General features: G+C 36.6%; 1 protein-coding gene across 1 annotated transcript in view; it reads left to right on the top strand.

The window, feature by feature from the left end:
* The window catches only part of ATF7IP2 (activating transcription factor 7 interacting protein 2), a 49,961-nt gene extending 26,964 nt beyond the window's left edge, over positions 1–22,997 (top strand). The window contains exons 6-10 of the mRNA XM_052636056.1: positions 12,367–12,437; positions 13,610–13,671; positions 14,110–14,179; positions 21,889–21,974; positions 22,584–22,997. Coding sequence (XP_052492016.1) covers positions 12,367–12,437; positions 13,610–13,671; positions 14,110–14,179; positions 21,889–21,974; positions 22,584–22,997 — 703 coding nt within the window. The remainder of the gene's footprint in view (positions 1–12,366; positions 12,438–13,609; positions 13,672–14,109; positions 14,180–21,888; positions 21,975–22,583) is intronic.
* The last annotated feature ends 566 nt before the right edge of the window (positions 22,998–23,563 follow it).

Here is a 23,563-nt window from a genome sequence, read left to right as displayed (position 1 = left end):
AAGTTTTTATCTCATTTTAATATATATATAAAGCGGAGAAGGCAATGGCAACCCACTCCAGTACTCTTGCCTGGAAAATCCCATGGATGGAGGAGCCTGGTAGGCTGCAGTCCATGGGGTCACAAAGAGTTGGACACGACTGAGCGACTTCACTTTGACTTTTCACTTTCATGCATTGGAGAAGGAAATGGCAACCCACTCCAGTGTTCTTGCCTGGAGAATCCCAGGGACAGGGGAGCCTGGTGGGCTGCTGTCTATGGGGTCACACAGAGTCGGACACGACTGAAGCCACTTAGTAGTAGTATATATATATAAAGAGTTACCTTTTGGTGACAAATTTAGTTTACTTTAAACCTAGGCATAATAAAAGTATTATATAATGTTGATGACTTAAGACGTGTCTTAATTAGATTAGCAATTATATTTAAATTATATTTATATTTAAATAAACATGTTAGTATTAAATATTTTTCAGTTCACGTGAATTTGAATTTAAATAGAGCTCATTAACTTCATACTATCTAAAAACAAAGCTGGTATATCAATGGCAGCACTGCCGGATGTTGAGGGTTTGAGGGAAAAGATAGAATTTGCCCCAGGTTTTTGTTGAAGGGGACCTGGGGGGTCCTTGCTTGGAGTTTTCCAGAATAGGTTTTCTTTCAATGTCAGATTTAGACTTACAGTCTTTGCCCCAATGCATTCCTCTATGGTAGCGCGGGCAGATTTTTGGAGGTTTTTAATTTATATATATATATATATATATATATTTTAGCTTTCTTAGGGCCGTCTCTTTTTAAATGGTTCTTATTTCCACATATAAAGCATCCTTTATTTCCCTTTCTTAAGGCAGCAGCTATTGTTTCAGCTACCATTTGCATCTTTCGAATTTCTAATCCTAGATTGTGACAAGCCTTCAAATAATCAATAATAGTCCCTTTCTCACGAATTGGAGCTATAGCTTTTTGACATTAATGATTTGCATTATCATAAGCAAGTAATTTCTCTAGTTGCCTTTTGGCTCCTTCTCCAGTTACAGTATGGGAAATAGCAGTTTCTAATCTAGCTAAAAAATCAGCACATGTTTCATTAGATTCCTGAACTTTAAATAAGTGATGAAGTAAAGAAGAAAAGTGATGGGGCTTTCCAGCCTTTTGATCCATGTCTTAGTACTTACCGGCCTCAATAGGCCCTCGAGGTCACTCCCTCCGATCTGCCAAGTGTACCAGGCTCCTGTTCAGGCGCCACTTGTTGAGGTCCTTTAATGGACCAGAACCTGGTGGTCCAGAGTCAACCGATAAGAAAGTAAAGGAGAGAGAAAGAGGCTGATATTCCTTGGTTTACGCAGAAGCCAATAAAGCCCCTACACAGGGCTTGCTCTGTTCACGGAGGCCTCAGGCACCCTCTTGATGGGGTAAAGGTGCAGGGTGCCTTTTCGAGAAGATCTTAGAAGCCCAGGCAGGAAAGTGAACTCAGAGAGCCTCTACGCTCCAGGAGATCAGCCTGAAAAAGAGAGAGAGGGAGAGAGAGAGAGAGAAAGAGAGAGAAAGAAAGACACAGGGTCCAGAGCTCTGATGGGGCAAAAGTGTTTTAATCAACATGGTATGGGCATATATATGTCTTACAAGGTAGTTATTCTCAGCAAAGATAAAGATTAAAATTCCAGACTTACAAAACATAGACGATCCATATTAAATAGAGAGAGTTGTAAACAATCACTTTTACCGTGTGGTTCACAAGAAGGAAGAGGGTACTTATCACCATATAGAAACACTAATGAAGGAAATACCTGGATTCCTCAGTCCTGGGAGAGGCTTTCCTCTCCTCTTAATTCCTGAGTATTCAGGAATTAATAAGGAACAGAATTCCTGACAGATCCAAAACAGCACACAGGAAGCCTCCTGTTAAATGCTTCCTGACAAATGATGAGTGCAAAAAAGTTCTTGAAGGAAATTAAATGTGCTACTCCAGAGCACATGAACAACAAGAAAGAAGCGACCTTATTGCTGATACAAAGAAAGTTTTAAAGGCCTGGATAAGATCAACCAGAACATTCGCTAAGCCAAAGCCTAACCCAAAGCAAGGCTCTAACTTCAGTTCTATGAAGGATTAGAGTGATGATGAGGAAGCTGCAGAAAAAATTTTTCAGAGGTTGGTTCATGAGGTTTAAGGGAACAAAACCATATCCATAACATAAAGTGTGAGGTTAAGCAGCAAGTGCTGATGTAGAAGTTGCAATATACTATCCAGAAGATCTGCCAAAGATAATTAACAAAGGTGGTAACATTAAACAGAGGTGTAGATGAAGCCATCTTATTTTGCAAGAAGATGACATCTAGAACTTTCATAACAGAGAAGTTAATGTCTGGCTTCAGAATTTCAAAGGACATTGGGACATCCTTGCTGGTCCAGGGGCTGAGACTCCAACCTCCCAATGCAGGTGGCCCAGGTTTGATCCCTGGTGAGGAAACTAGATCCCACATGCCACAACTAAGTTTGCATGTTGCAACTAAAAGATCCTGCATGCCACAATGAAGATTGAAGATCCTGAGTTCTGCAACTAAAACCCAGCGCAGCCTAATTAATTAATTTTTAAAAGTCTGACCTCCTTGGGCCCTGACTTTTAAAAGAAAAAAAAAAAATTCAAAGGACAAACTGACTCTCTTTTTGAAGGCTAATGTAGCTGGTGACTTTTAAATTGAAGCCAGTGCTCATTTACCCTTCCAAAAATCTCAGGGCTCCTAAGAATTAGGCTAAATCTACTTTGCTTGTGCTGTATAAGTAGAGCAACAATGCCTGGCTGACAGCATATGCAGGCTTAAATTACTGAATGTTTTACTCAACTGCATGTTTGAGATCTATTGCTCAGAAAAACGTTTCCTCTTGAAATTTACTGCTCATTGACAATGCACCTGGCCACCCAAGAGCTCTGATGGTGATATACAGTGGGATTAATGTTCTTTTCATGCTTGCTAACAGAACATCTTTTCTGCAGCCCATGGATCAAGAAGTAATGTCAACTTTCAATTTTATTATTTCACATATTTTGTTTAGCTATTGCTGCTATAGATAGTGATTCCTGCAATGGATCTGAGCAAAGTAATTTGAAAACTTTCTGGGAAGGAATTACCATTCTAGATACATTAAGAACATTCATGATTCATGACAAGAAATCAAAAGGTCGACATTAACAGAAGTTTGGAGGAGGTTGATTTTAAATTTCATGGATGGCTTTAAGGGGTTCAGGACTTCAGTGGAGGAAATAACAGTAAATGTGGTGGAATAGCAAGAGAACTAGAAGCGGAGCCTGAAGATGACTGAATTGCTGCAATCTCATGATAAGCTTTGATGGACAAACAAATTGGTTTCTTGAGATGGATCTATTTTTGTTGGAGATCCTGTGAAGACTGTTGAAGGGACAACAAAGGATTTAGAATATTACATAAATTTAGTTGAAAAAGCAGTGACTAAGTCTGAGAAGATTGACTCCAATTTTTAAAGAAGTTTTTCTGTGGATAAAATGCTAATGCTACAGAAACACCAGTTGCTTTGTGATGGGATGAGTTAATTCATGCAGCAGATTTAACTGTTATCTTAAGCAATTGCCATAGACACCCCAGCCTTCAGCAACCACCACCAACCTGATTGGTCAGCAGCCATCAACACTGACAGAAGATCATCTATCAGCAAAAAGATTACAATTTACTGAAGGCTCACATGATGGGTTAGCATCTTTTAGCAATTAAGTATTTTTAAATAAAGGTATGTACATTATTTTAATGCTTTTTCACACTTAATAGATTACTGTGTAGTAAACAGCACAGTATAGTATAGTAAACATAACTTTTATATGCACTGGGAAATCAAAAAAATTCATGTGATCCACTTTATTGAGGTATTTGCTTAATATTACTATGGTCTGGAATCAGACATGTGATGTCTCTGTGGTCTGCCTGTATTCATTTTAATTGTTCCCTTCTAATAATGAAATCAAATACTTTTTTATGTTTGGTAGTAATTTGGGTAACTTCCTTCATTAAGTTTCTCTAAGACTTTTGTATGTTTTCCTTTTGAGTTGCCTGTCTTAAATTTTTGGTCAGATTTATTTACCAAGAATATCTTTTCCCTTTCTAAGTCTTTCTGCTTCTCTAGCCAAGAATACTGGAATAGGTAGCCATTCCCTTCTCTAGGCTTAGAGATTTTCCTGGATTTTCAGCTTTTCGGATTTTCCTGACCCAGAGATCAAACCTGGATCTCCTGCATTGCAGGCAGATTATTATTTTTCTGATAAATGTTCCTTCTGGCTTTAACTGTTTTCTCTATCTTTCCTCAATATTTTAAAAACTAACTTTCATAGTTTTTTTTTATGTTCTTATTTTATAACTCCAGTATCACAATCATCTGTGTATATGTTTTTCTCTCAGTTTCCAGTCATTTGATTCTGTCAGTGTACTTGATAATTTCTGAAGAATTGGTGAGGCTCTGGATAATAGCTTCCTATAGACAAGATTTATTCCGTCTTCTGGCAGATAGAGTAGGGCCTGGTCACCTAATCTGCTCAGAGAATGGTATAAATTCAGGCCTGTTACTGTGATTAGTCTGCTTCTACATCTAGTTCACTCTGACTTTGAAGATGTAGCTCTCAGTGGATTCCAGCTGAAAGCTTGTGTTCAACAGGGCCTCTCCTCTTTGGTGGCTTCTAAATCTTTACCTTACCTCCCCAAACCAAAATTTCAATGAGATTGACAAAAATTTTACTCTGCTTTTTTAAGTTTTTCTGCTTAATGTCTTAGACTCTTAAATAACATTATGTTTGGTCTACTATAGCAGCAAATAAAGATATTAAAAACAGTAGAGCTATCAAATGAAGCATTTTGAGCTTGAGAAGAGAGTTTTGTTTGTAGTATAATGAATATCTGAAAAGAGTTGCTTATATTTTTTTGTAGTTAAGCAACAGAGTTAAATACAGCTATTAGTCTTCCATACACTATATGACTAGTAGAAAAAAAATATACAAAATAAACTTTGTAACTTTTGTTCGAGGCCAAAAATGAATAGAAGAGTAAAATATCATTGATAAAAAAATTTGGATCTGAACTTTTTTTATTTATTGAACTTAATAGCTTTTGTCAGAATTGCTTATTGATAATTTTCATATAAAAATTATTCAGTTAAATCTGAGTTTAAAAGTGTATTTAAAAAACAGTTGATTTCACAGAAGTGAAAGTCACTGTATGGGGAAATGTCTCCTGTTCATGAAGTATCAACTGCTAAAGGAATTGTTCTCTTGTTGTAAACATCCAGAAGACTAGGCCAAAGAAAAAAATTGTGTTCAGACATTGTTCAACAAGGAACACAAGACTGTGATCCCTGTGAGAAAGGAAACATGAAATGCACCAAACAATTATGCCAACTCTGGAGGCATTTTCCTAGCTCAAAAACAGGGGTGGGAGTAGCCCAAACAGCCTGCCTGGTCTTAGTACATTTAGATCAGATATTGGAGAATCTGAATTACCTAGAAGTTTTGAGGCAGAATAATGAAGAAGAGGTAATTACATAAAGGCAGAATTCAGTCTGCAAAGGGAACCCATCAAATCATTGACTGATCACAGATCTGTACAAGCAAAGAATAGAAAAACGAAAGGGTTAGGTAAGTACTAATGTAAGGAACAGGGCCAGACATTTTCTGGTGATTGCACAGAGCTGGGAACATTTTTTTCTTTCTCACTGGCTATAATGAAGAGACTTAAATGGAACAACAGGTTGAGTTCTTGGATGTGTATAGCTGTAGTGGGCTAAATTAGTCCTAGACTAAAAGACTGTAGTGGGAGTTCTTGGATGTGTATAGCTGTAGTGGGCTAAATTAGTCCTAGACTAAAAGACTGTAGTGGACTTATCCCAAGAAGCTAAAAGGACTCAAAGCAGTCAAACTAATCCTCAGTAATTTAACTTTATGTGAGAATAAAGTCCAATACACTCTGATGGAATGAAACATCATACAACAGTGTGAATTTTACAGTGTCTGACATCTGTTAGAAAATTACTATGCATCCAAAATATGAAAAATATAACCCATAACAAGGAGAAAACCAAAATGATGGAAACAAACCTAGAATTAACATGGTTGATGGGCTTACCAGATAACAAAATAGCAATTATCAATATATATTCTTAATATCCAACAATATAGAACAAAATGTCACCATGACAGGAGAAATGGAAGATATTTTTAAAATGCAAATGTACTTCTAGAGATGAGGAAGACTAAATGGAAAAGTACATTGGATAGGATTACTAACAAAATAGATAACTACTGACTTTTTAAGAATCAGTGAAATATCATCAGAAACTGTTCAAACAAAAGCATGAGGGGAAAAAGCACCGAGCATGAGAAACTTGAAGAATAGTATCAATCAGTCTTATATATATATATTTATATTTATATATATATATATATCATTGTAGTCATCACTAGGCAGGGGGCAGGAAAATATATCTAAAATTTTTCCAAATTTGATGAAAATTCTAAACCCATAAATAGAAAGGAACAAAGGTTAACAAACCTTAGAAGAAGAAGCAAAAGGAAAGCACATCAAACCAGATTGCTAAAAATCAATGTTGACAAGGAAATCTTAAAAGCAGCCAGAGAGAAAAGACACATTACATGGAAAGGAACAAAAATAGAATGTGGATTCTCACTGTAAACTATTCAAACTTTAAAGATGTTGAAAGCAAGACGTCTCTAAAGTACTGAAGTGGAGCGACATCTCTAATTGATTAAAAGAGAAACTGTCTCAGTTTCTGCAGTTCTACACTCAGTGAAAATATCTTTCAGATGTGTACAAGAAAAATGGACTTTTTCACACTAAAAACAAAAAAAGTGAAAATACATCAGCAGCAGACCTGAACTACAGGAGTATAAAGGAGCTTCTTCAGGTAGAAGGAAATAATACCAGATGGAAAATTGGATCTATGCAAAGGTGAAGTAATGAAGAGTGCTAGAAGTTATAAATATGTGGATAAATATAAAATATTTTATTGTGTTTCTATATAGGGTATCTATGTGTGCTTCAGTCATGAACTATAGCCTGCCAGACTTCTCTGTCCATGAAATTTTCCAGACAAGAATACTGTAGTGGATTGTCGTTTCCTCCCCTAAGGGATCTTCCTGACCTAGGGATCGAACCCACATCTCTTGCATCTCCTGCATTGGTGGACAGATTCTTTACCACTGCTCCACCTAGGAAGACCCGTATAGGGTCTATGTCTGTGTATATATCACACTGTTCCTCTGTACTTATGTGGTGTATGTATATATGTTATATATAATACTGTTTTCTTATAGTATTTCTATATACAGGCAATAAACAATTTTAAATTTTAAATTAATGTCACTTATGAATATAATATCATCAAAGAATGTGATATTCATAGGAGTAAATTACCAGAATATATATATAAGACCTAACTTCAGAACTGCAAAGTAGACTTCAGATTTCTGATCTAGCATGTGAGGTGTCATCACTCCACACTAACAAGTAAAAAGCTGAACAAACTGAAAACAATCAACTACTCATCTTTGATCCACCACAGAAGTAAGGTCATTGAGCAAACTACTGCCCCTCAAATTGGAGAGAGAAACAGGCAGAAACGGAGAATCAAAACATCCTGGAACAGGATCAGAAACCTCCACGGCAACCACTGCTGGGGTAGGGAATCCCAAATTGTAATTGCTGAAGGCTCAGAGTAGATAAATCTCAGAGTTAAAAACTCCAAGGCAGGCGGAAGTGGGGGCTGTGTCCTGGTGTTGGAGAAGGCACGGTTTTGTGAGTTTTACCTATACGGGCTCTACTGATCTTCACTGGAAAAAAATTCTGTCATGCTTCCAGCAATGGGCAAAGCAAAGAAGCTTTTGAATAGGCCTGCCCTCAGAAGAAACTATTAGCAGAGATTAACCTACCTGAGGGAAAGAAAGCATCCAACATGTGCTCCCTTTAGCATTACACATGGAGGAGAGAAATAGCCAACTCCAGCCTCTCTCGCCATCCTGTCCCACCTAAGAGGGCTGTGGGGACAGAGACGCACTAGTGAATTTCACATTCTAGGGGTACAGGCTCACTAAAAGGCCTAATCATAGGAAAAGTAGAGTGCCTCCTCTTCCGCACATTTTACCACTGCATTACTGAAGGCCTATTTACCATAGTTCCTTTTAACCACATCATGTCTACCTTTCAACAAAAAAGTGACCGGACTAAAAAGCAAAAACACAATTTGAAGATACTAAAGCATCAGAACCAGAGTCAGATATGGCAGGAATGTTGAAATTATCAAACCAGGAATTTTTTAGAAACTATGATTAATGTACTTTAATGGAAAGAGACAAAATCCAAGAACTGGTTGGTAATGTAAACAGAGAGATGGAAATTCTAAGAAAAATGCTTGAGATAAAAACTACTGACAGAATTGACGAAAGCTGTGTATAGGTTTATTAGTTAGACATTGCTGAGAAAAGCAATGGCTGACTTTAATAATATGACTAAGAGGGGGAAAAAAATGACAATAACAACCCAGAATATCCAAGAGCTCAGGTCGCCTACCTATAAAGGGAATTGTATATGCATAATGGGAATTCCAGAAGGAAGAAAGAAAGGAACAAAAGCAATGTTTGAAGTAACAGTGACTAAGAATTTCTCCCAAATAAACGTTAGAGACCAAACCACAGATCCAGGGAGCTCAGAGAACACCAAACAGGATAAATACCAAACACCTACACCTAAACATAATTTAAACTTCAGAAAATTAAAGCTATCTTGAAAGCCAAGGGGAAAGCACTGTATCTATGGAGGAGCTAAGGTAAGAGTTACATCAACTTCTCCTTTAAACTATACAAACAATAAGAAAGTAGAGTGAAGTATTTCAAGTGTTATGAGAACAAAATGTACCAACCTAAAATGCTTTGCGCTGTGGACATATCCTTCACAGTTGAAGGAGAAATAGACTTTCTCAGACAAAAATTTAGGGTATTAGTTGCCAATAGATCTGCTTTACAGGAAATGTTAAAAAATTTTTCATAGAGAAGGAAAATGGTATGTCAGAAAATCAGATCTACATAAAGAAAAGGAAATACGTGAACATAAAGGAGAACCTTTTATTTTTCGTCTTAGTGATTTAACTGATAAGAGTTTGTTCAAATTAAATAGCAACAGTGTTTTTGCTTGTGTATGCATGTGTGTGCTCGTTAACACACTTACTATAAGTGAAATAAATGGCAGCAATGATTCAAGGAACAGACAGAGAAGTTAGGAATATTTTATTATTATAAGGTACTTGTAGGGGCTTTATCAGTAACTCAACAGAAAAGAATCTGCCTGCCATGCAGGAGACGTGGGTTCAGTTCCTAGGTGGGGAAGATCCCCTGGAGGAGGGAATGGCAACCCACTCCAGTATTCTTGTTGGAAAATCCTATGGACAGAGGAGCCTAATGGGCTACAGTTAATGGGATCACAGAGTCAGATGTAACTGAGAATGAAGGTACTCCTTTTGAAGCAGTGTAGAATTTATTTGACAACTGACTTGGATTAGTTGTCAATGTATATTGCAAACTCTAGGGCAGCTACTAATTAAAATAGTCTAATATGCTAAAAAAGAAAATAGAATCATATAAAATGTAGTTTTATTCATAATTGCCAAAACTTGCCCCAGGATGTCCTTCCGTAAGTGAATGGATAAACAAATGTGGTACATTCAGACAATAGAATACTATTTAGTGCTTAAAAAAAAAAGAAAAAAGAAATGAGCTATCAAGCTATGAAAAGACATGGAGGAAACTGAAATGTGTATTATTAAGTGAAAAGAAGCCAATCTGAGAAAGCCATATACTGATGATTTCAACTACATGACATTCTAGAAAAGGTAAAACTATGGAGATAGTAAGAAATCAAATGTTGTCAGAAGTTAGTAGGGAGAGATGAATAGGCAAAGCACTGGGGATTTGGGGGCAGTGAAACTGTTTTATACTGTAATGGTGGATCCTTGTCATTATACAGTTGTCAAAATCCATAGAACACCCTAACACTAAGAGTAAATGCTACTGTAGGACTTCCTGGTGGTCCCGTGGCTGACTCTCTGCTCCCAATGCAGGGGCCTTGGGTTTGATCCCTGGTCAAGGAACCAGATCCCACATGCCACAGCTGGACATCCTGCCTGCCACGGCTAAAGATCCCTGTGCCACAACTAAGACCCCGTACAGCCAAATAGTTGTAAAAGAGAGTGGATGCTACTGTAAACTATGAACTTTGGCGATAATGGTAATGTTAGCATAGTTTCATCAGTTGTAACAAGAGTACCACTGTGGTACAGGATTTTGTGGGAGGTTGTGTGTGGGAGGGGTTAGGAGGTATATGGGAAAACACTGTACATTCTGCTCAACTTTACTATAAATGTAAAACTGCTATTGGAAAAGTTATTCAGTAATTTTTAAATGTACAAAATATTACTGAGACAAAGGAGTTATAAATATATAGTGAGATGCCATGTTTACAAATCAGGAAATTCATTGTTGATGTCACTTCATGTAGATTGTTCTATATATTTAGCGCATTCGTAAAATCTTGGCATCCTTTTCTATAGAAAGTGACAAACGGATCCAAAATTTGTGTGAAGTGTTTCCTTGGTGCCTCAGTGGTAAAGAATCTGCCTGCCAGTGCAAGAGACAATGGGTTCAATCACTTGTCCAGGAAGATCACACATGCCACAGAGCAACTAAGCCCATACATGCTGCTGCTACTGCTGCTAAGTCGCTTTAGTCGTGTCTGACTCTGTGCGACCCCATAGATGGCAGCCCACCAGGCTCCCCCATCCCTGGGATTCTGTAGGCAAGAATACTGGAGTGGGTTGCCATTTCCTTCTCTCATGCATGAAAGTGAAAAGTCAAAGTGAAGTTGCTCAGTCGTGTCCGACTCTTTGCGACCCCATGGACTGCAGCCTACCAGGCTCCTCCGTCCATGGGATTTTCCAGGCAAGAGTACTGGAGTCGGGTGCCATTGCCTTCTCCAACTAATTCACTAGTTTAGTATGCAATAAAATAACAGAGGCTTTGAATAAGTTAAACTGGCTAGTAACAACTAATTAGTTTTCTTCAGTGACCACTGCCCATACATACACCACAAATACTGAGTCTGTGCCCTGGAGCCCAGGAGCCGCAACTACTATGCCCATGTGCTACAGCTTGCGAAGCCCTCATACCGTAGCGCCTGTGCTCCACAGCAGTGAGATGCCCATGTACAACTAGAGAAAAGCCTGTACAGCATTGAAGACCCAGCACAACCGAAAATAAACTAACAACAACAACAAAACTTGTATGAAATGCAAGACCTAGAAGATGAAAACAGTGTTATAAAAGAATAGCGTTGGAAGACATATACTACCTGAGTTCAACTTACTGTGAAGCTATAAGAATTAAGAGAATGGTGTTGGCATGAGGAAAGAAATATAAATCAATGGACAAATTAGAGTATACAGAGAGTCCATTGGTTTTCAATGAAGTTGCCAAAATAATTTAATAGGGAAGAGGTAGTCTTTTCAACACATGTTGCTGGAGTAAACAGAGGGGGAAAGTGAACCTCTTACAACATATACAAAAATAACTTGAAATGAATCATAGACCAAATAGCAAAGCTAAGAATTAAAAGCATCTATAAGAAAATGGCACAACCTTGTGTACCAGTCACGTGAAATTCATGTAGCAAATTAAATTGGCTTACTAAAATTTGTGTTAAGATTTTCTTAACAAAAATTCTGATTTTAAATGTCAGATTCAAAAAAGTGCAGTCAGGGTAAACTGGAGCAGAAGACAGTCTTCTGACGCAGAATATTCTGTAACCATAATCAGCATCATTTATCATCCTTTCCTCAATATATGTGTGGTAAATGTTGCTACTATAGTGATGCAATGTAAAGTAGTGGCAGAATTAATTTTTAAGTATATTTTTTATACTTCTTCATCTGTAAAAAAGAGTTTGTTTCTTTTATACATTATTTCATTTTCATGAAGGCAGATATGTGTGCTACAGTGACATTTGTATATTTTGTACACGTACAGATATTATATACTTACAGATTAAACATTTGGCTTTATTGTAAATGAATCTCTACTAAATTTTAAGGATCTCTACTGAATTCATTGTGTATCATGAACTTTTGATTATATAAATAATTGGTTATACCCAGGGTTTCTTGGGTACTTGGTTAATCATCATTCTGACTCCCCCCACCAGTTGTTAGATTATCAGTTATGAAATGGTGAAATAGAATAATTATAACCATTGATTACATGTCTCAGCATAATAATATATGTTTGTTTCATTTTAGTAATGATGATGTCCTGTTGATTTCTGTGGAAAGTCCTAATTTGACAACTCCAGTTACATCAAACCCAATAGGTATGTTAAATTGATTAAAATATGATCTGTGAAATCAGAAAGCCTCAAATAAGTATTTGTTTAAAACAGAATTGAAAATTCTACTCTTAAAAAATGTTTAATTTATATCTGTGATTAACCTGAATAAATCAGTTGATTGTTTAATACAGTTGAGGTTCTTTTTAACCTTGTGTTAATCAATTTATGGCCTTTTCTTTCTTTACTTGTTGTTTCTTTGTTTACTGTGTTGAATGGCTTTACAAATTATAAAACTACTTACCTTTCATATCTGTTTTTTGTACTTGTTTGCTCTGGTCTTGATGGTGGTAGTGATGTACCTAGGATTTAAAATTTGGCTAATCTGGGACTTCTCTGGTGGTTCAATGGTCAAGACTGGTCTCCCAGTGCAGAGGGAACAGGTTTGATCTCTGGCTGGGGAACTAAGATCCCACATGCTGCACAGCACAGCCAAAAAAGCAAAAAATGAAGTTTGGCTAATCTTTAGTATCTTTGATTTTTTTAACTTTAAAAAAATAGCACCTATGTTATTCTTTAGAGTTTCTCATTATACTTAGGTAAAAATCTTTAACCTTAGATTCCCAATCAATTTCCTTTCCCTTAAAATAGCTATCTTGTTGGCTCATAATTTCTTCAAAATTCCCCATTTCGTTTTCATTTTTAGTATATATTAGAGAATTGAATTTGCATCTTATATTCAGAAAACTTTGTCTCCACTTACATAACTACTTAATTGCCCTCATGATTTGGGCTGTTAAGATTGTAAATCAGATAGTTAAGGGATATTACGCATTTATCTGATGCCTTTACGGGTTGTATGAAGAATCCTCTTCAGCCATTGCAGGTGGTCTAATCTAAAGATACTATAAATTAAAAAATGTGTACATTTCCAAGTTTATTTCCTCAAATGCTACAGTAGTTTACAAATACTCAAAAAAGAGTTACTAATTCAGTTGTAAAGATACCAAAACCTTTTGAACCAAAATTAGATTTTGCTCTTTTTGGACTGGTTCATTGGTCTTTGGAATAAGTCAGTTGAGTTGCAGTTTTTTATGATTATATAATGGTTAGTTAGCATCCCCATTATTATTATGTCAGCATTTGTATCTTATAAGGTTTATAAATATTTAATACTAAACTTGTCAAATGTTCATATTTTAATAATTTTCTTTCAGCTGCTGGAAAAATTACATCAGGAAATTCTAACAATTCAGCTGATGCTGAAAACAGAGCTAAGGTAGGTAGTAAACATTGTCTCTGAATATTATTTATTTGAATATGTTAGTTCTAGGAACTTCAGTGTTGCCACATGTTGGATAACTCATCTATGTCATTCATTCTTTGGGAGAGTCATTCTCTGAGAAATTAATATCTGATTAGTTAGCATGACCAGGTTCCAGTCCAGGTTAAACATTAAAAAGCAAATAGCTGATGATAAACATGTTTCACAACTGTATTTATTACCAGATTAATTCATTTAGACTCTCCTTAGTCATCCTCACAGATACTGGATAGTATTTTACAAGCTTCTCTTTCACAGTGGAGTTGAACTAAACCATAAAACTTAAAGAATGTTCAATCTCTAGCTTATAAATGGTAATTGGAAATAACATGTTTTATTTTAAAAAAAACATTTTCTGTTGAGGCAAAATCTTATTTTTTAACAACTTTCCAGGCTATAGAGAAGAAGCAACATGATTCTGTGATTGATCTGACGAAAGAAGTCCTGTCAGACTGCAACCCAGGTAAAGGATTTTTGTTTTTCAAGAAAGTGGGAAAGGGTAACAACTCAAAATACATTTGACCCATTTATGAAGTTTTTTTTGTGTGTTAGTGTACATTAATTTTATCACGTGTAGATTTATGGAGCTGCCACTACAATCAAGTTGCACAGCTGTTACATCACTCTAAGTTTCCCTCATACTACCCATAAGGATTTTTTTAAGGTTTTCCCCCAGTCCCTAAATGCTGGCAACCGCTAATCTATTCCTCACTATTATATTATTGTGTGAATGTTTTATACATGTGATATAATATGTATCCTTCTTTCACTCAGCATAATTTCCCCCAAGGGTCATTTAAGTTATTGAGCAAGTATTCCTTTTTATTGCTGAGTAGTATTCCATGGTGTGAATGTGCAGTAATTTATCCATTCACTTATCTGGGTTGCCTGGGGCTATTGGAAATCTCTGTTTTACCTGTGAGACACACCTGTTTTCCTTAAACAATAGTGGCTGTGAGGGGATGCTAGGTTGTAACGTGAAAATGTGACAGCAGTGCCCTCTTTCTCAGATGTAAAGAAAAAGAAGTAAGATACAGTGTTCTAGGGCTGCTAATAAATTACAAGGTTTCATCTCTTAATTGCACTTGTGTGTTTATGGTACTGTTTTGATGAAATATTTAAATTCCACTTATTAGGACTGGTAAATTATGTAATACCTAAAAACAGAGATTACTATAGGAACTATACAGTCCAGTTCATTCTCCCATCACAACTGTGTATCCAGACAAAGGTTGGAACCATTGAAATCTAAAGGAACTTCATGATAGAATCAAAAAACTCTTCAGTTTCCAATTTCAAAAAGATTAAAATGAATTGGAGTCCATAATGAATCTGGTTATATTTTTAGAGTAAAATCCAAATTCCTTAACAAAATACACAGAATTCTTTTATTAAATATCTTTAAATATTTTTTTAAATTTTTAAATGGTAGATAATTGCTTTACAGTGCTGTGTTGGTTTCTACCATACAGCAGCATAAATCAGCCATAAGTATACATATGTCCCCTCCCTCTTGAAAGTTTCTCTCACCCTATACAGAATTTTTAATGACTTAGACCTTGGAAACTTTTTTAGTTTTATCTTCTACAAATTCCTTCCCTCTGCCTTAATAGCGTCTCAGTAAGTAGTGCTGCTCCTCTCCTTGCCATCACTACGTATGCTCTTCTCTCTACCAGGAATGCTCTCCCCTCTGTGCTTCCCCAGGCTTGTCTGATGACCCCACTTCTCATACTTCAATATATTCAGTTTAGACACTTGTGCTGAACTATTCCTTCCAGGCAGAAATTGGCAGTCTTGGCTCTCCTTACCCTTGGTATTTTGTGCATGCCTATGTTATACCTTTATTTTTCTGTTCTATAATTGTTTCTGCACATACCTGTCTTCCTAAAAAGACTTAACATTCTTTGCAGCAACTTTAATGTTTTCATTAATCTATATATTTTCATCTTTTTAGCACAGTGCTTGGCACACAGTATAGTTTTTCCCCCAAAAATGCAGATTTTACAATAAATAGTTTTAAAAGAAATGTAAGTTTATATACTGTGAACAGGATTGTAAATTAATTTTTCTGGAAGACATTTTGTTACATCAAAACTTTACAAAAATGTAAGCCTTGTGACTCAGTTCTTTGAATAATTATCTGAAAAGCCTAAAGTATAGAGGAAATATGAAAATGTTCATTGCAGTGCTATTCATGAAAAATGAAACTTTGGAAACCCTTAAATTTCTAGAAATAAGAGATTAATTGCAAAAATTAGATTTATATGGTACAACCATATTCAGCCACTAAAAATAATATCAAAGAAGTATATATATTTACATAAACATGTTAATAATATATCAAGAGAAAAAAGTTATGAAAGTACATATGTAGACTCAGGGTGGAGTTAATGGGATCAGACTTAAACTAGTAGAAAACTAAACAAGATACAGGAAACTCAGGACTGCAGTCTCTGAGAGAAGGAAATGAATGAGATGATGAGCCCTATGAGTTGCCCCAGCTTTCTTCCTGGATTGCCATCCTCTGATGGAAATCCCAAGCAGAGAGAGGCTGTCTTGCTCAGGCAGAGGCAGAGATTGACATTCACAGAGGCTGAGGCAGCTGGAATGAGGTGAAGAATACTATCAGATGAGGAAGCCACTCAGAGAAAGAGTTCCAAGAGGTTAGCATAGGAGTCCTCTTGAGTCTTTGCTGAAATATCAAGTCACAAATGCATGAGTGAAATTGCACGAAACTGGGCAAAGAGTGACCAACAAGCTCTATACTAAACATTTTCCAGAGCTCAAACAGCAGTGGGAAATGTTTCAGATCTGACACACCTTAGAGCAAAGGCAACTCTAGCTTTGCCCTAATAAGACAGAAATAAGTGGCTAATCACACAAAGCCTACATCTTTTCAAAGAAGACAATAGAATTCAACACACAACCATGTAAAATTAGTCATATTCATCATCAAATTTTAAAGTCACTTGAGATATGAGGAAGAAGAATGGAATCCAAAACCAGGAGAAAAATTAGTCAAAAGAAAGACTTTTGACAGATGACAGAATTAACAGACATTAACATTAACAGAATTAACCTTAAAAGAACTGATAGAAATATACTTGACGTTTTAAAGGAAAACATGAATAAATAAGAGAAATAAAAGATAGAAAATCAAATGAAGTAAAAAGAAATTCCTGAAAGTTCAATGGATGGAATAAACAGCATATTAAACAACCACATTGTTGGACTGGATAACAAAACAAGACCCAACTATGACAGCTACATGATGTGCATTAAATATAAATATATGGATAGGTTAAAATTAAAAGGGTGTAAGAAGGTAAGCCATGCAGACACTAATCATAAGAAAGTTAGAGTGGCTATATTATTATCAGACAGACTTGAGAACAAGGAGTATTACCAGGGGAAAAAAAGGCTGTTTGATAACAGTGCAATAGTCATTTCATCAGAAAGGCACACTAAACCTATGTTTATGGGACTTCGTTGGTGGTCCAGTGGTTAAGAATCTGCCTTCCAATGCAGGGAATGTGGGTTGAGTCCCAGGTAGGGGAACTAAAATCCCACATGCCATGGAGCAGCTAAGCCCATGTGCCACAATTACAGAGCCTGTGCACCACAGCTACTGAGCCTGCATGCTCTAGAGCCCTTGCACTACAACAGGAAAGGTCCGTGCACACCACAGCTAGAGCAAGCCCACACGCTGCAACCAAAACACAAACCAGTTGTTTTGGCTGACCCAGTGCACGCAAAAAACAAACAAATCTACACTTAATGCACATTATGGTAGAACTTCAAGATTCCTAATATAAAAACTAATTGGACTGAAATTATAAATAAAAAAATAATTATAATTTGAGGTTCCAGCACTCCATTCTCAGTAGTTGATACAGTATATAGTCAGTAAAGTTATAGAACCCTGAGCAACACTATCAACCAACTTAATAATCTACTTGACATTTTTAAAACATTCAAACGCAGTCACAGAGGAATATGAGTTCTTTTTAGGTGCATATGAAACATACCACAAAACTGGTTCTGGACCATAAAACTAATCTCAGTATATTTAAAAGGATAGAGAACATATTCTATGATTACAGATACAATACAACAAGTAATCAGTAACAGAAAGCTATTTGGGTAATACCTGGATATTTGGAAACTAAAGATTACATTTCTCAATAACCCATGAGTCAAAGAAATCAAAAGGGAATTTTAAAAATATTTTGAACTGAATGAAAAAACAGCATATCAAAATCTGAAGGAATGCAACTAAAGCAGTGCTTAGAGGAAATTACTAGCATTAAATATTTATATTAGGAAAGATAGAAAGTAAAATGAAAGTCTTACATGAATAACCTAAGATTCTGCCTTAAGACATTGCTTTGCCTACAAAGGTCAGTCTAGTCAAAGCTATGGTTTTTCCAGTAAGTCATGTATGGATATGGGAGTTGGACCATAAAGAAGGCTAAGTGCTGAAGAATTGATGTTTTTGAGCTGTGGTGTTGGAGAAGACATGGACTGCAAGAAGATCAAGCCAGTCAATCATAAAGGAAATCAACCCTGAATATTCATTGGAAGGACTAATGCTGAAACTGAAGCTCTAATACTTTGGCCACCTAATGCAAACAGCTGACTCATTAGAAAGGACCCTGATGCTGGAAAAGATTGAAGGCAGAAGAAGGAGATGACAGAGTATGAGATGGGTGGATGGTATCCTGATTCAATGGACATGAGTTTGAGCAAGTTCCTGGAGATGGTGATGGACAAGGAAGCCTGGCATGCTGCAGTCCATGGTGTTGCAAAGGGTTGAACACAACTGAGCAACTGAACAACAGCAGCTGCCTTAAGATGTCAGTACACAAAGAACAAATTAAACCCAAAGCAAGTAGGTGACCCATCACTAGAGAAGATATGGGGATGGCAAATAAACAGAAGACACTCTCAACATTGTTCATCACTAGGGAAGTTAAGACCATAATGAGATACTACAACATAGCCACTAAAATGGCTGAAATGAAAACAACTGAAAATATACAAAGTGTTAATAAGGATGTGGAACAACCTGGAATTCTCTTGTTTTGCTAGTAGGAATGTAAAATGGTAAAACCACTTTGGAAGTGTTTTGCAGTTTCTAAACACATTAGCAATTGACACTATTATTCCACCTTTAGGTATTCATCAAGAGAGATGAAAACCTACATCTACACAAAATGTGCATGCTCTATCGTTCAGACCCTGCAACCCTATGGACTGTAGCCCATCAGGCTCCTCTGTCCATGGGATTTTTCAGGCAAGAATACTGGAGTAGGTTGCCATTTCCTTGTGCAGGGGATCTTCAACCCAGGGATCAAACCTGCACCTCTACTGCAGGTGGATTCTTTACCACTGAGGCACTGGGGAAGCCCATCTACACAAAGACTTTTACACAAATGTTCATAGCAACTCTGTTCATAATAGTCCCAAACTAGAAACAACCCAAATGTCCATGAATAGATAAGTAGGTTGTGACATAACTGTCTACAGAGCTGAGTAGTACTCAAAATGAATAAAATGTATTATTATATACAACAGCATTGATGACTCTCAGAAACAAAATGTTGAACAAACACCATGTTAATTCGGTTTATGTCAAATTCTAGAAAAAGCAATCTAATTGTTAGTGACAACAGATCTGTGGTTTCATGGGGCCAGTGTTGAGAGAGGGATTGTGAATATTACTGAGTTTAAGCTTGTACTGCTCACTGCATGACAGGACAGTAAATCGAAAGATGAGTTGTTAGGGCAGGGAGTGGCAACTTCCTTCAGAAAGCCAGGAAACTTAAGAAGATGGTTGACTAGTGTCCCAAAGAACCATCTTCTCTGAGTTAGAATTCAGGCTTCTTTTATACTAAAAGGGGAGGGAATGTGGTTGGTTGCTACAGACTTCATGGTGTCAGAATCCTTTGTTCTTGGCAGCTATTTGTTCATGTAGGTCCTTTCACAGTGTTCCTCTAAACCTCCAGCAAGACAAATGTTATTCTCTGTTCTGCAACTTTTTAATCTCTATGTAAATGGGAAAGTGTTATATAACTTTAAAGTTCAGCCCTTGAGAATGAGCTCTCCTGTATATTTAAGGCCATCAGCAACATTTTTAACTTATAGCAAAAGCAGTAGAATACAAAGGTTCAAGTAAAAGAAATAGATCCAATATGGAGTCAGATTCATTTGTATTATCAAAAGGGACACTATTTGGTATAATATAAACATTGTATCTTGAATTTTGTGAGAGTTTCACAATAGTATATTTGTCAAAACTCAAAAAGAGTTGCACATTTTAAATGGGTACATTATACTGTATGTAAATTGTATCTGAATAGTTCACTTTTATCGGCTTCCTTGGTAGCTCAGATTATAAAGAATCTGCCTTCAGTACAGAAGACCCAGGTTTGATCCTTGGGTCAGGAAGATCCCCTGGAGAAGGGAATGGCTACCCACTTCAGTATCCTTTTCTGGAGAATTCCATGTACAGAGGAGCCTGGTGGGCTTATTGTCATAGGGTCACAAAGAGTCAAACACGACTGAGCGACTTCCACTTTCACTTTTAAATGCAAACTTTAAAAATCATGTGTATAATATAAATATTTACAAGTGAATACATGTACATATACATGCAGCAAAGGATCTGAAGGTCAGACCCCAAAGGATTAAGTTGAAACGAGAAGCCACAATTCTCCCCTAGGAATTTAATGAGAAAGAACATTAAAATAATGGGGTGCTTGCTACTGGTGTTTTGAGAACACAAAGTTCTAAAGTAACCATTGCGCATTTTTATATAGATAAGGATAAAAGCTGCAGAGTATTCACAAGACATTGACATTGATGATGCAGAGGATCTGAACATTAGCTGATTTGGGGTAAAAAGTCCTGCTTTGTTTCTAACCTGTTTAAATTTGCTAAGGGCTTGTCGACTTACTACCTTGAAAGAAGAAATGTTAGTTATGGAAAGCTATTATCTGTTGGAATTTTGTTTTTGTATGAAACTGTTCACTTAAAAATATAAAGAAGGTTATTTGTATCGGCTTTTGTGCGTTGATTAACCTGAAGATTATGATTTCACAAATCTAGTTCTAATTAACAAACCCATTAAAAAGGCTGTGCAGATTATCTTAGAATTAAAAGCATAAAATCATTACCTCTTCTATAAAGATTTTTATAATACCAGTAAATAATGTGACTAATAAGATATCTTTGAAACACTATGTAGAATCTTAATTATCCTTGTCAGTTAAAAGGAAAACACAAATGAAAGAAATTTTATTTGAGGAGATTCATAAAATATATTAAACAGTTATTAATATATCACAGCACACACAATGAATCTAAAATGGTTTTTGCTGCTTATTTATGTTCAAATTTCTGAAATTTCTAGCTATCAGGCCCTTCTTTCCAACATGAAGCCCTTTTTCTTCCTATCCTTTTAATACTCTCCCTGGTTGTCCTCAGACTATTCTTGTACGTACTAAACTTTCTTTCTCTCCCTCACACCCACATTTTCTCTATTTTTCTCCTTTTCTGTCTTCTTCTAACCATCTCCCTTTCTTCCATTCCCTGTTCTGTCTCTTCTTCCTCCCCCTCCCTTTCAACAGCACACAGTTTATGTCTTATTCCCCTCCCCGGGCTACCATGGATCTCAGCAGTAGATATACTTGCAGCCCAGGTCTGCGTGAGTTTTAGTCTGAATTCGCAGATCTTGTTTATATCGTACCTTCATACAGGATTGTGAACCATTCTGTGTTTACAGACAACCGTGTTGACCTAACGGCAGTGTCTGCCCCCTAAGACTGCTAAGCAGAAATCCCTCTTCTATGGGTAATGTTTCCTAGTTCCCAGCTGCACCACGATGTACATGTTTACCTTAAAAGGGGACTTTTTGTCATATAAAAGAAAAATTATCTATATTTGATACCTTTGGGTCTTGAACTTTTAGCAAAAGTTATTTATTTCAGTTTCATAATTTTATAAATTGTAATTTTATAATATATTATAATTTTATAATCTTATTTCACAGTTTTATAACTTCAGTTTACATTTACTTATTACACAAGATGTAAACTACTATTGCCTTTAAAGATTATGGGATTGGTTATTGCAGATAAATTTTACTTTTAAACTTTGTGTTGTTCACAGAAAGCCCAGTATCCACCCTTGAGTCACCTATGAAAGCTGTTTCAGTCTCAAAAGAGACAACCCAAGTGTCACAAAATGCAGCCCAGGTACTGATACAAAATGTTCTGTAAGGCATATTTATTCCAAGTTGAATGAAAGCACCCATTTCACTAGTGAAGAAATATTGGGTCATGTTTCAGCTTCGAAAGCACTTTAGTATGCTTTTTAAATGTGCTGTTATGAATATACTTATTTACTCAATTAAAATAATGTAATTGAATTTTCTAGAAGCTACAGAATTAAAACAAGTCCATTTTTTAATCCAACAAATTGGAAAAGATTTTTAAGAGTAGTAGCCACTACTACTTAATGAGGGTGGAGGGAGATGGGTGTTCTCCTACACTTGTACTTTTCATGTAAATCGGCACAGTGTTTGGGAACACAGTTTGGCAATGAGATGGAATATTTCTCCAGAAGGTCTGGGACCTAACCCATTCTAGATTAGTGATATTCTAACGTGTACAGATCTTAACTCCGAAAGAAGCTGTTTGAAAAAACTGGAACCAGCCTCACATATCCTTGAAGCATCCTTTTCCTCTTATGATTTTGATAAATGGATTGAGGAGTGGGAAACATTGTAGAACTGTGGTTGGCCACTTTAAAAACAATCAGAACCCACCCACCCATTTGCTAAACTTTGTATGAACGTGTTTCAGGTTCTAGAGTCCTTTGAGCACCTGCCACCTCTCCCGGAGCCGCCGCCACCGCTGCCAGAGCTGGCAGACAAAGTCCGCGACACGCTTCCTCCACAGAAGCCTGAGCTCAAAGTAAAACGGGTGCTGCGGCCCAGGGGCATCGCCCTGACGTGGAACATCACCAAAATCAACCCCAAGTGTGCCCCCGTGGAAAGCTACCACCTCTTCCTGTGCCATGAGAACCCTAGTAATAAGCTGATCTGGAAGAAAATTGGAGAAATTAAAGCTTTACCACTCCCAATGGCCTGTACTTTATCTCAGTTTTTAGCTTCCAGCAAGTATTATTTTACTGTCCAATCGAAAGACATTTTTGGGCGATATGGACCGTTTTGTGATATAAAATCCATTCCTGGGTTTTCTGAAAATCTTACCTAAAGGTAAAAAATGTATTTGCTAATTGCACATTTTGCATTTTCATATTTGAATTATTTGTTTACAATGTTTCTGTAACACTATTCATTGTCTTAAAGGGCCAGTTCAGATTGTGAACCCTTCATACAGGGACAGTCCTTTTTCCCATGTTGTAAGTGGCCTCTTGTTTAATGAATTCTGATTTACGTTCAGGAAGTACTTTAATAGGTATCATGGACCCATGCCACTCAGCCGTAGGTAAGATAACTTTGGTACTGTGGAGCTGTTGCTTCTATGAGAAGCCCTAGGATGCAAGCAGCCCCCATTTTCTCTGTTGACAGTCCACTTTTGGTGACTTTTTTGTGTTCCCATACAGGTACAGGGAAATTTAGCTGTTTACTGAGGCCAGATCATCCCCCAGGGTGCATCTCCACCAAGGTTGTATGAGAATAGATGTCTTCCCATTCTGTTCATATTCGAAGGGCTATGAATTTGTATGCCCCCAACTCCCCCCCTTTTGTTTTGGGCCATGTCAATCATTTGGGGAAACAGTTTAGAGGTTTTCCCTAAATCAGTTTGTATACTTAACA

The sequence above is a fragment of the Budorcas taxicolor genome, chromosome 2, assembly GCF_023091745.1.
Source record: "Budorcas taxicolor isolate Tak-1 chromosome 2, Takin1.1, whole genome shotgun sequence".
Taxonomy (NCBI): domain Eukaryota; kingdom Metazoa; phylum Chordata; class Mammalia; order Artiodactyla; family Bovidae; genus Budorcas; species Budorcas taxicolor.
The sequence above is the reverse complement of the archived record's forward strand: the minus strand, read 5'-3'. Positions and strand labels throughout refer to the sequence as shown.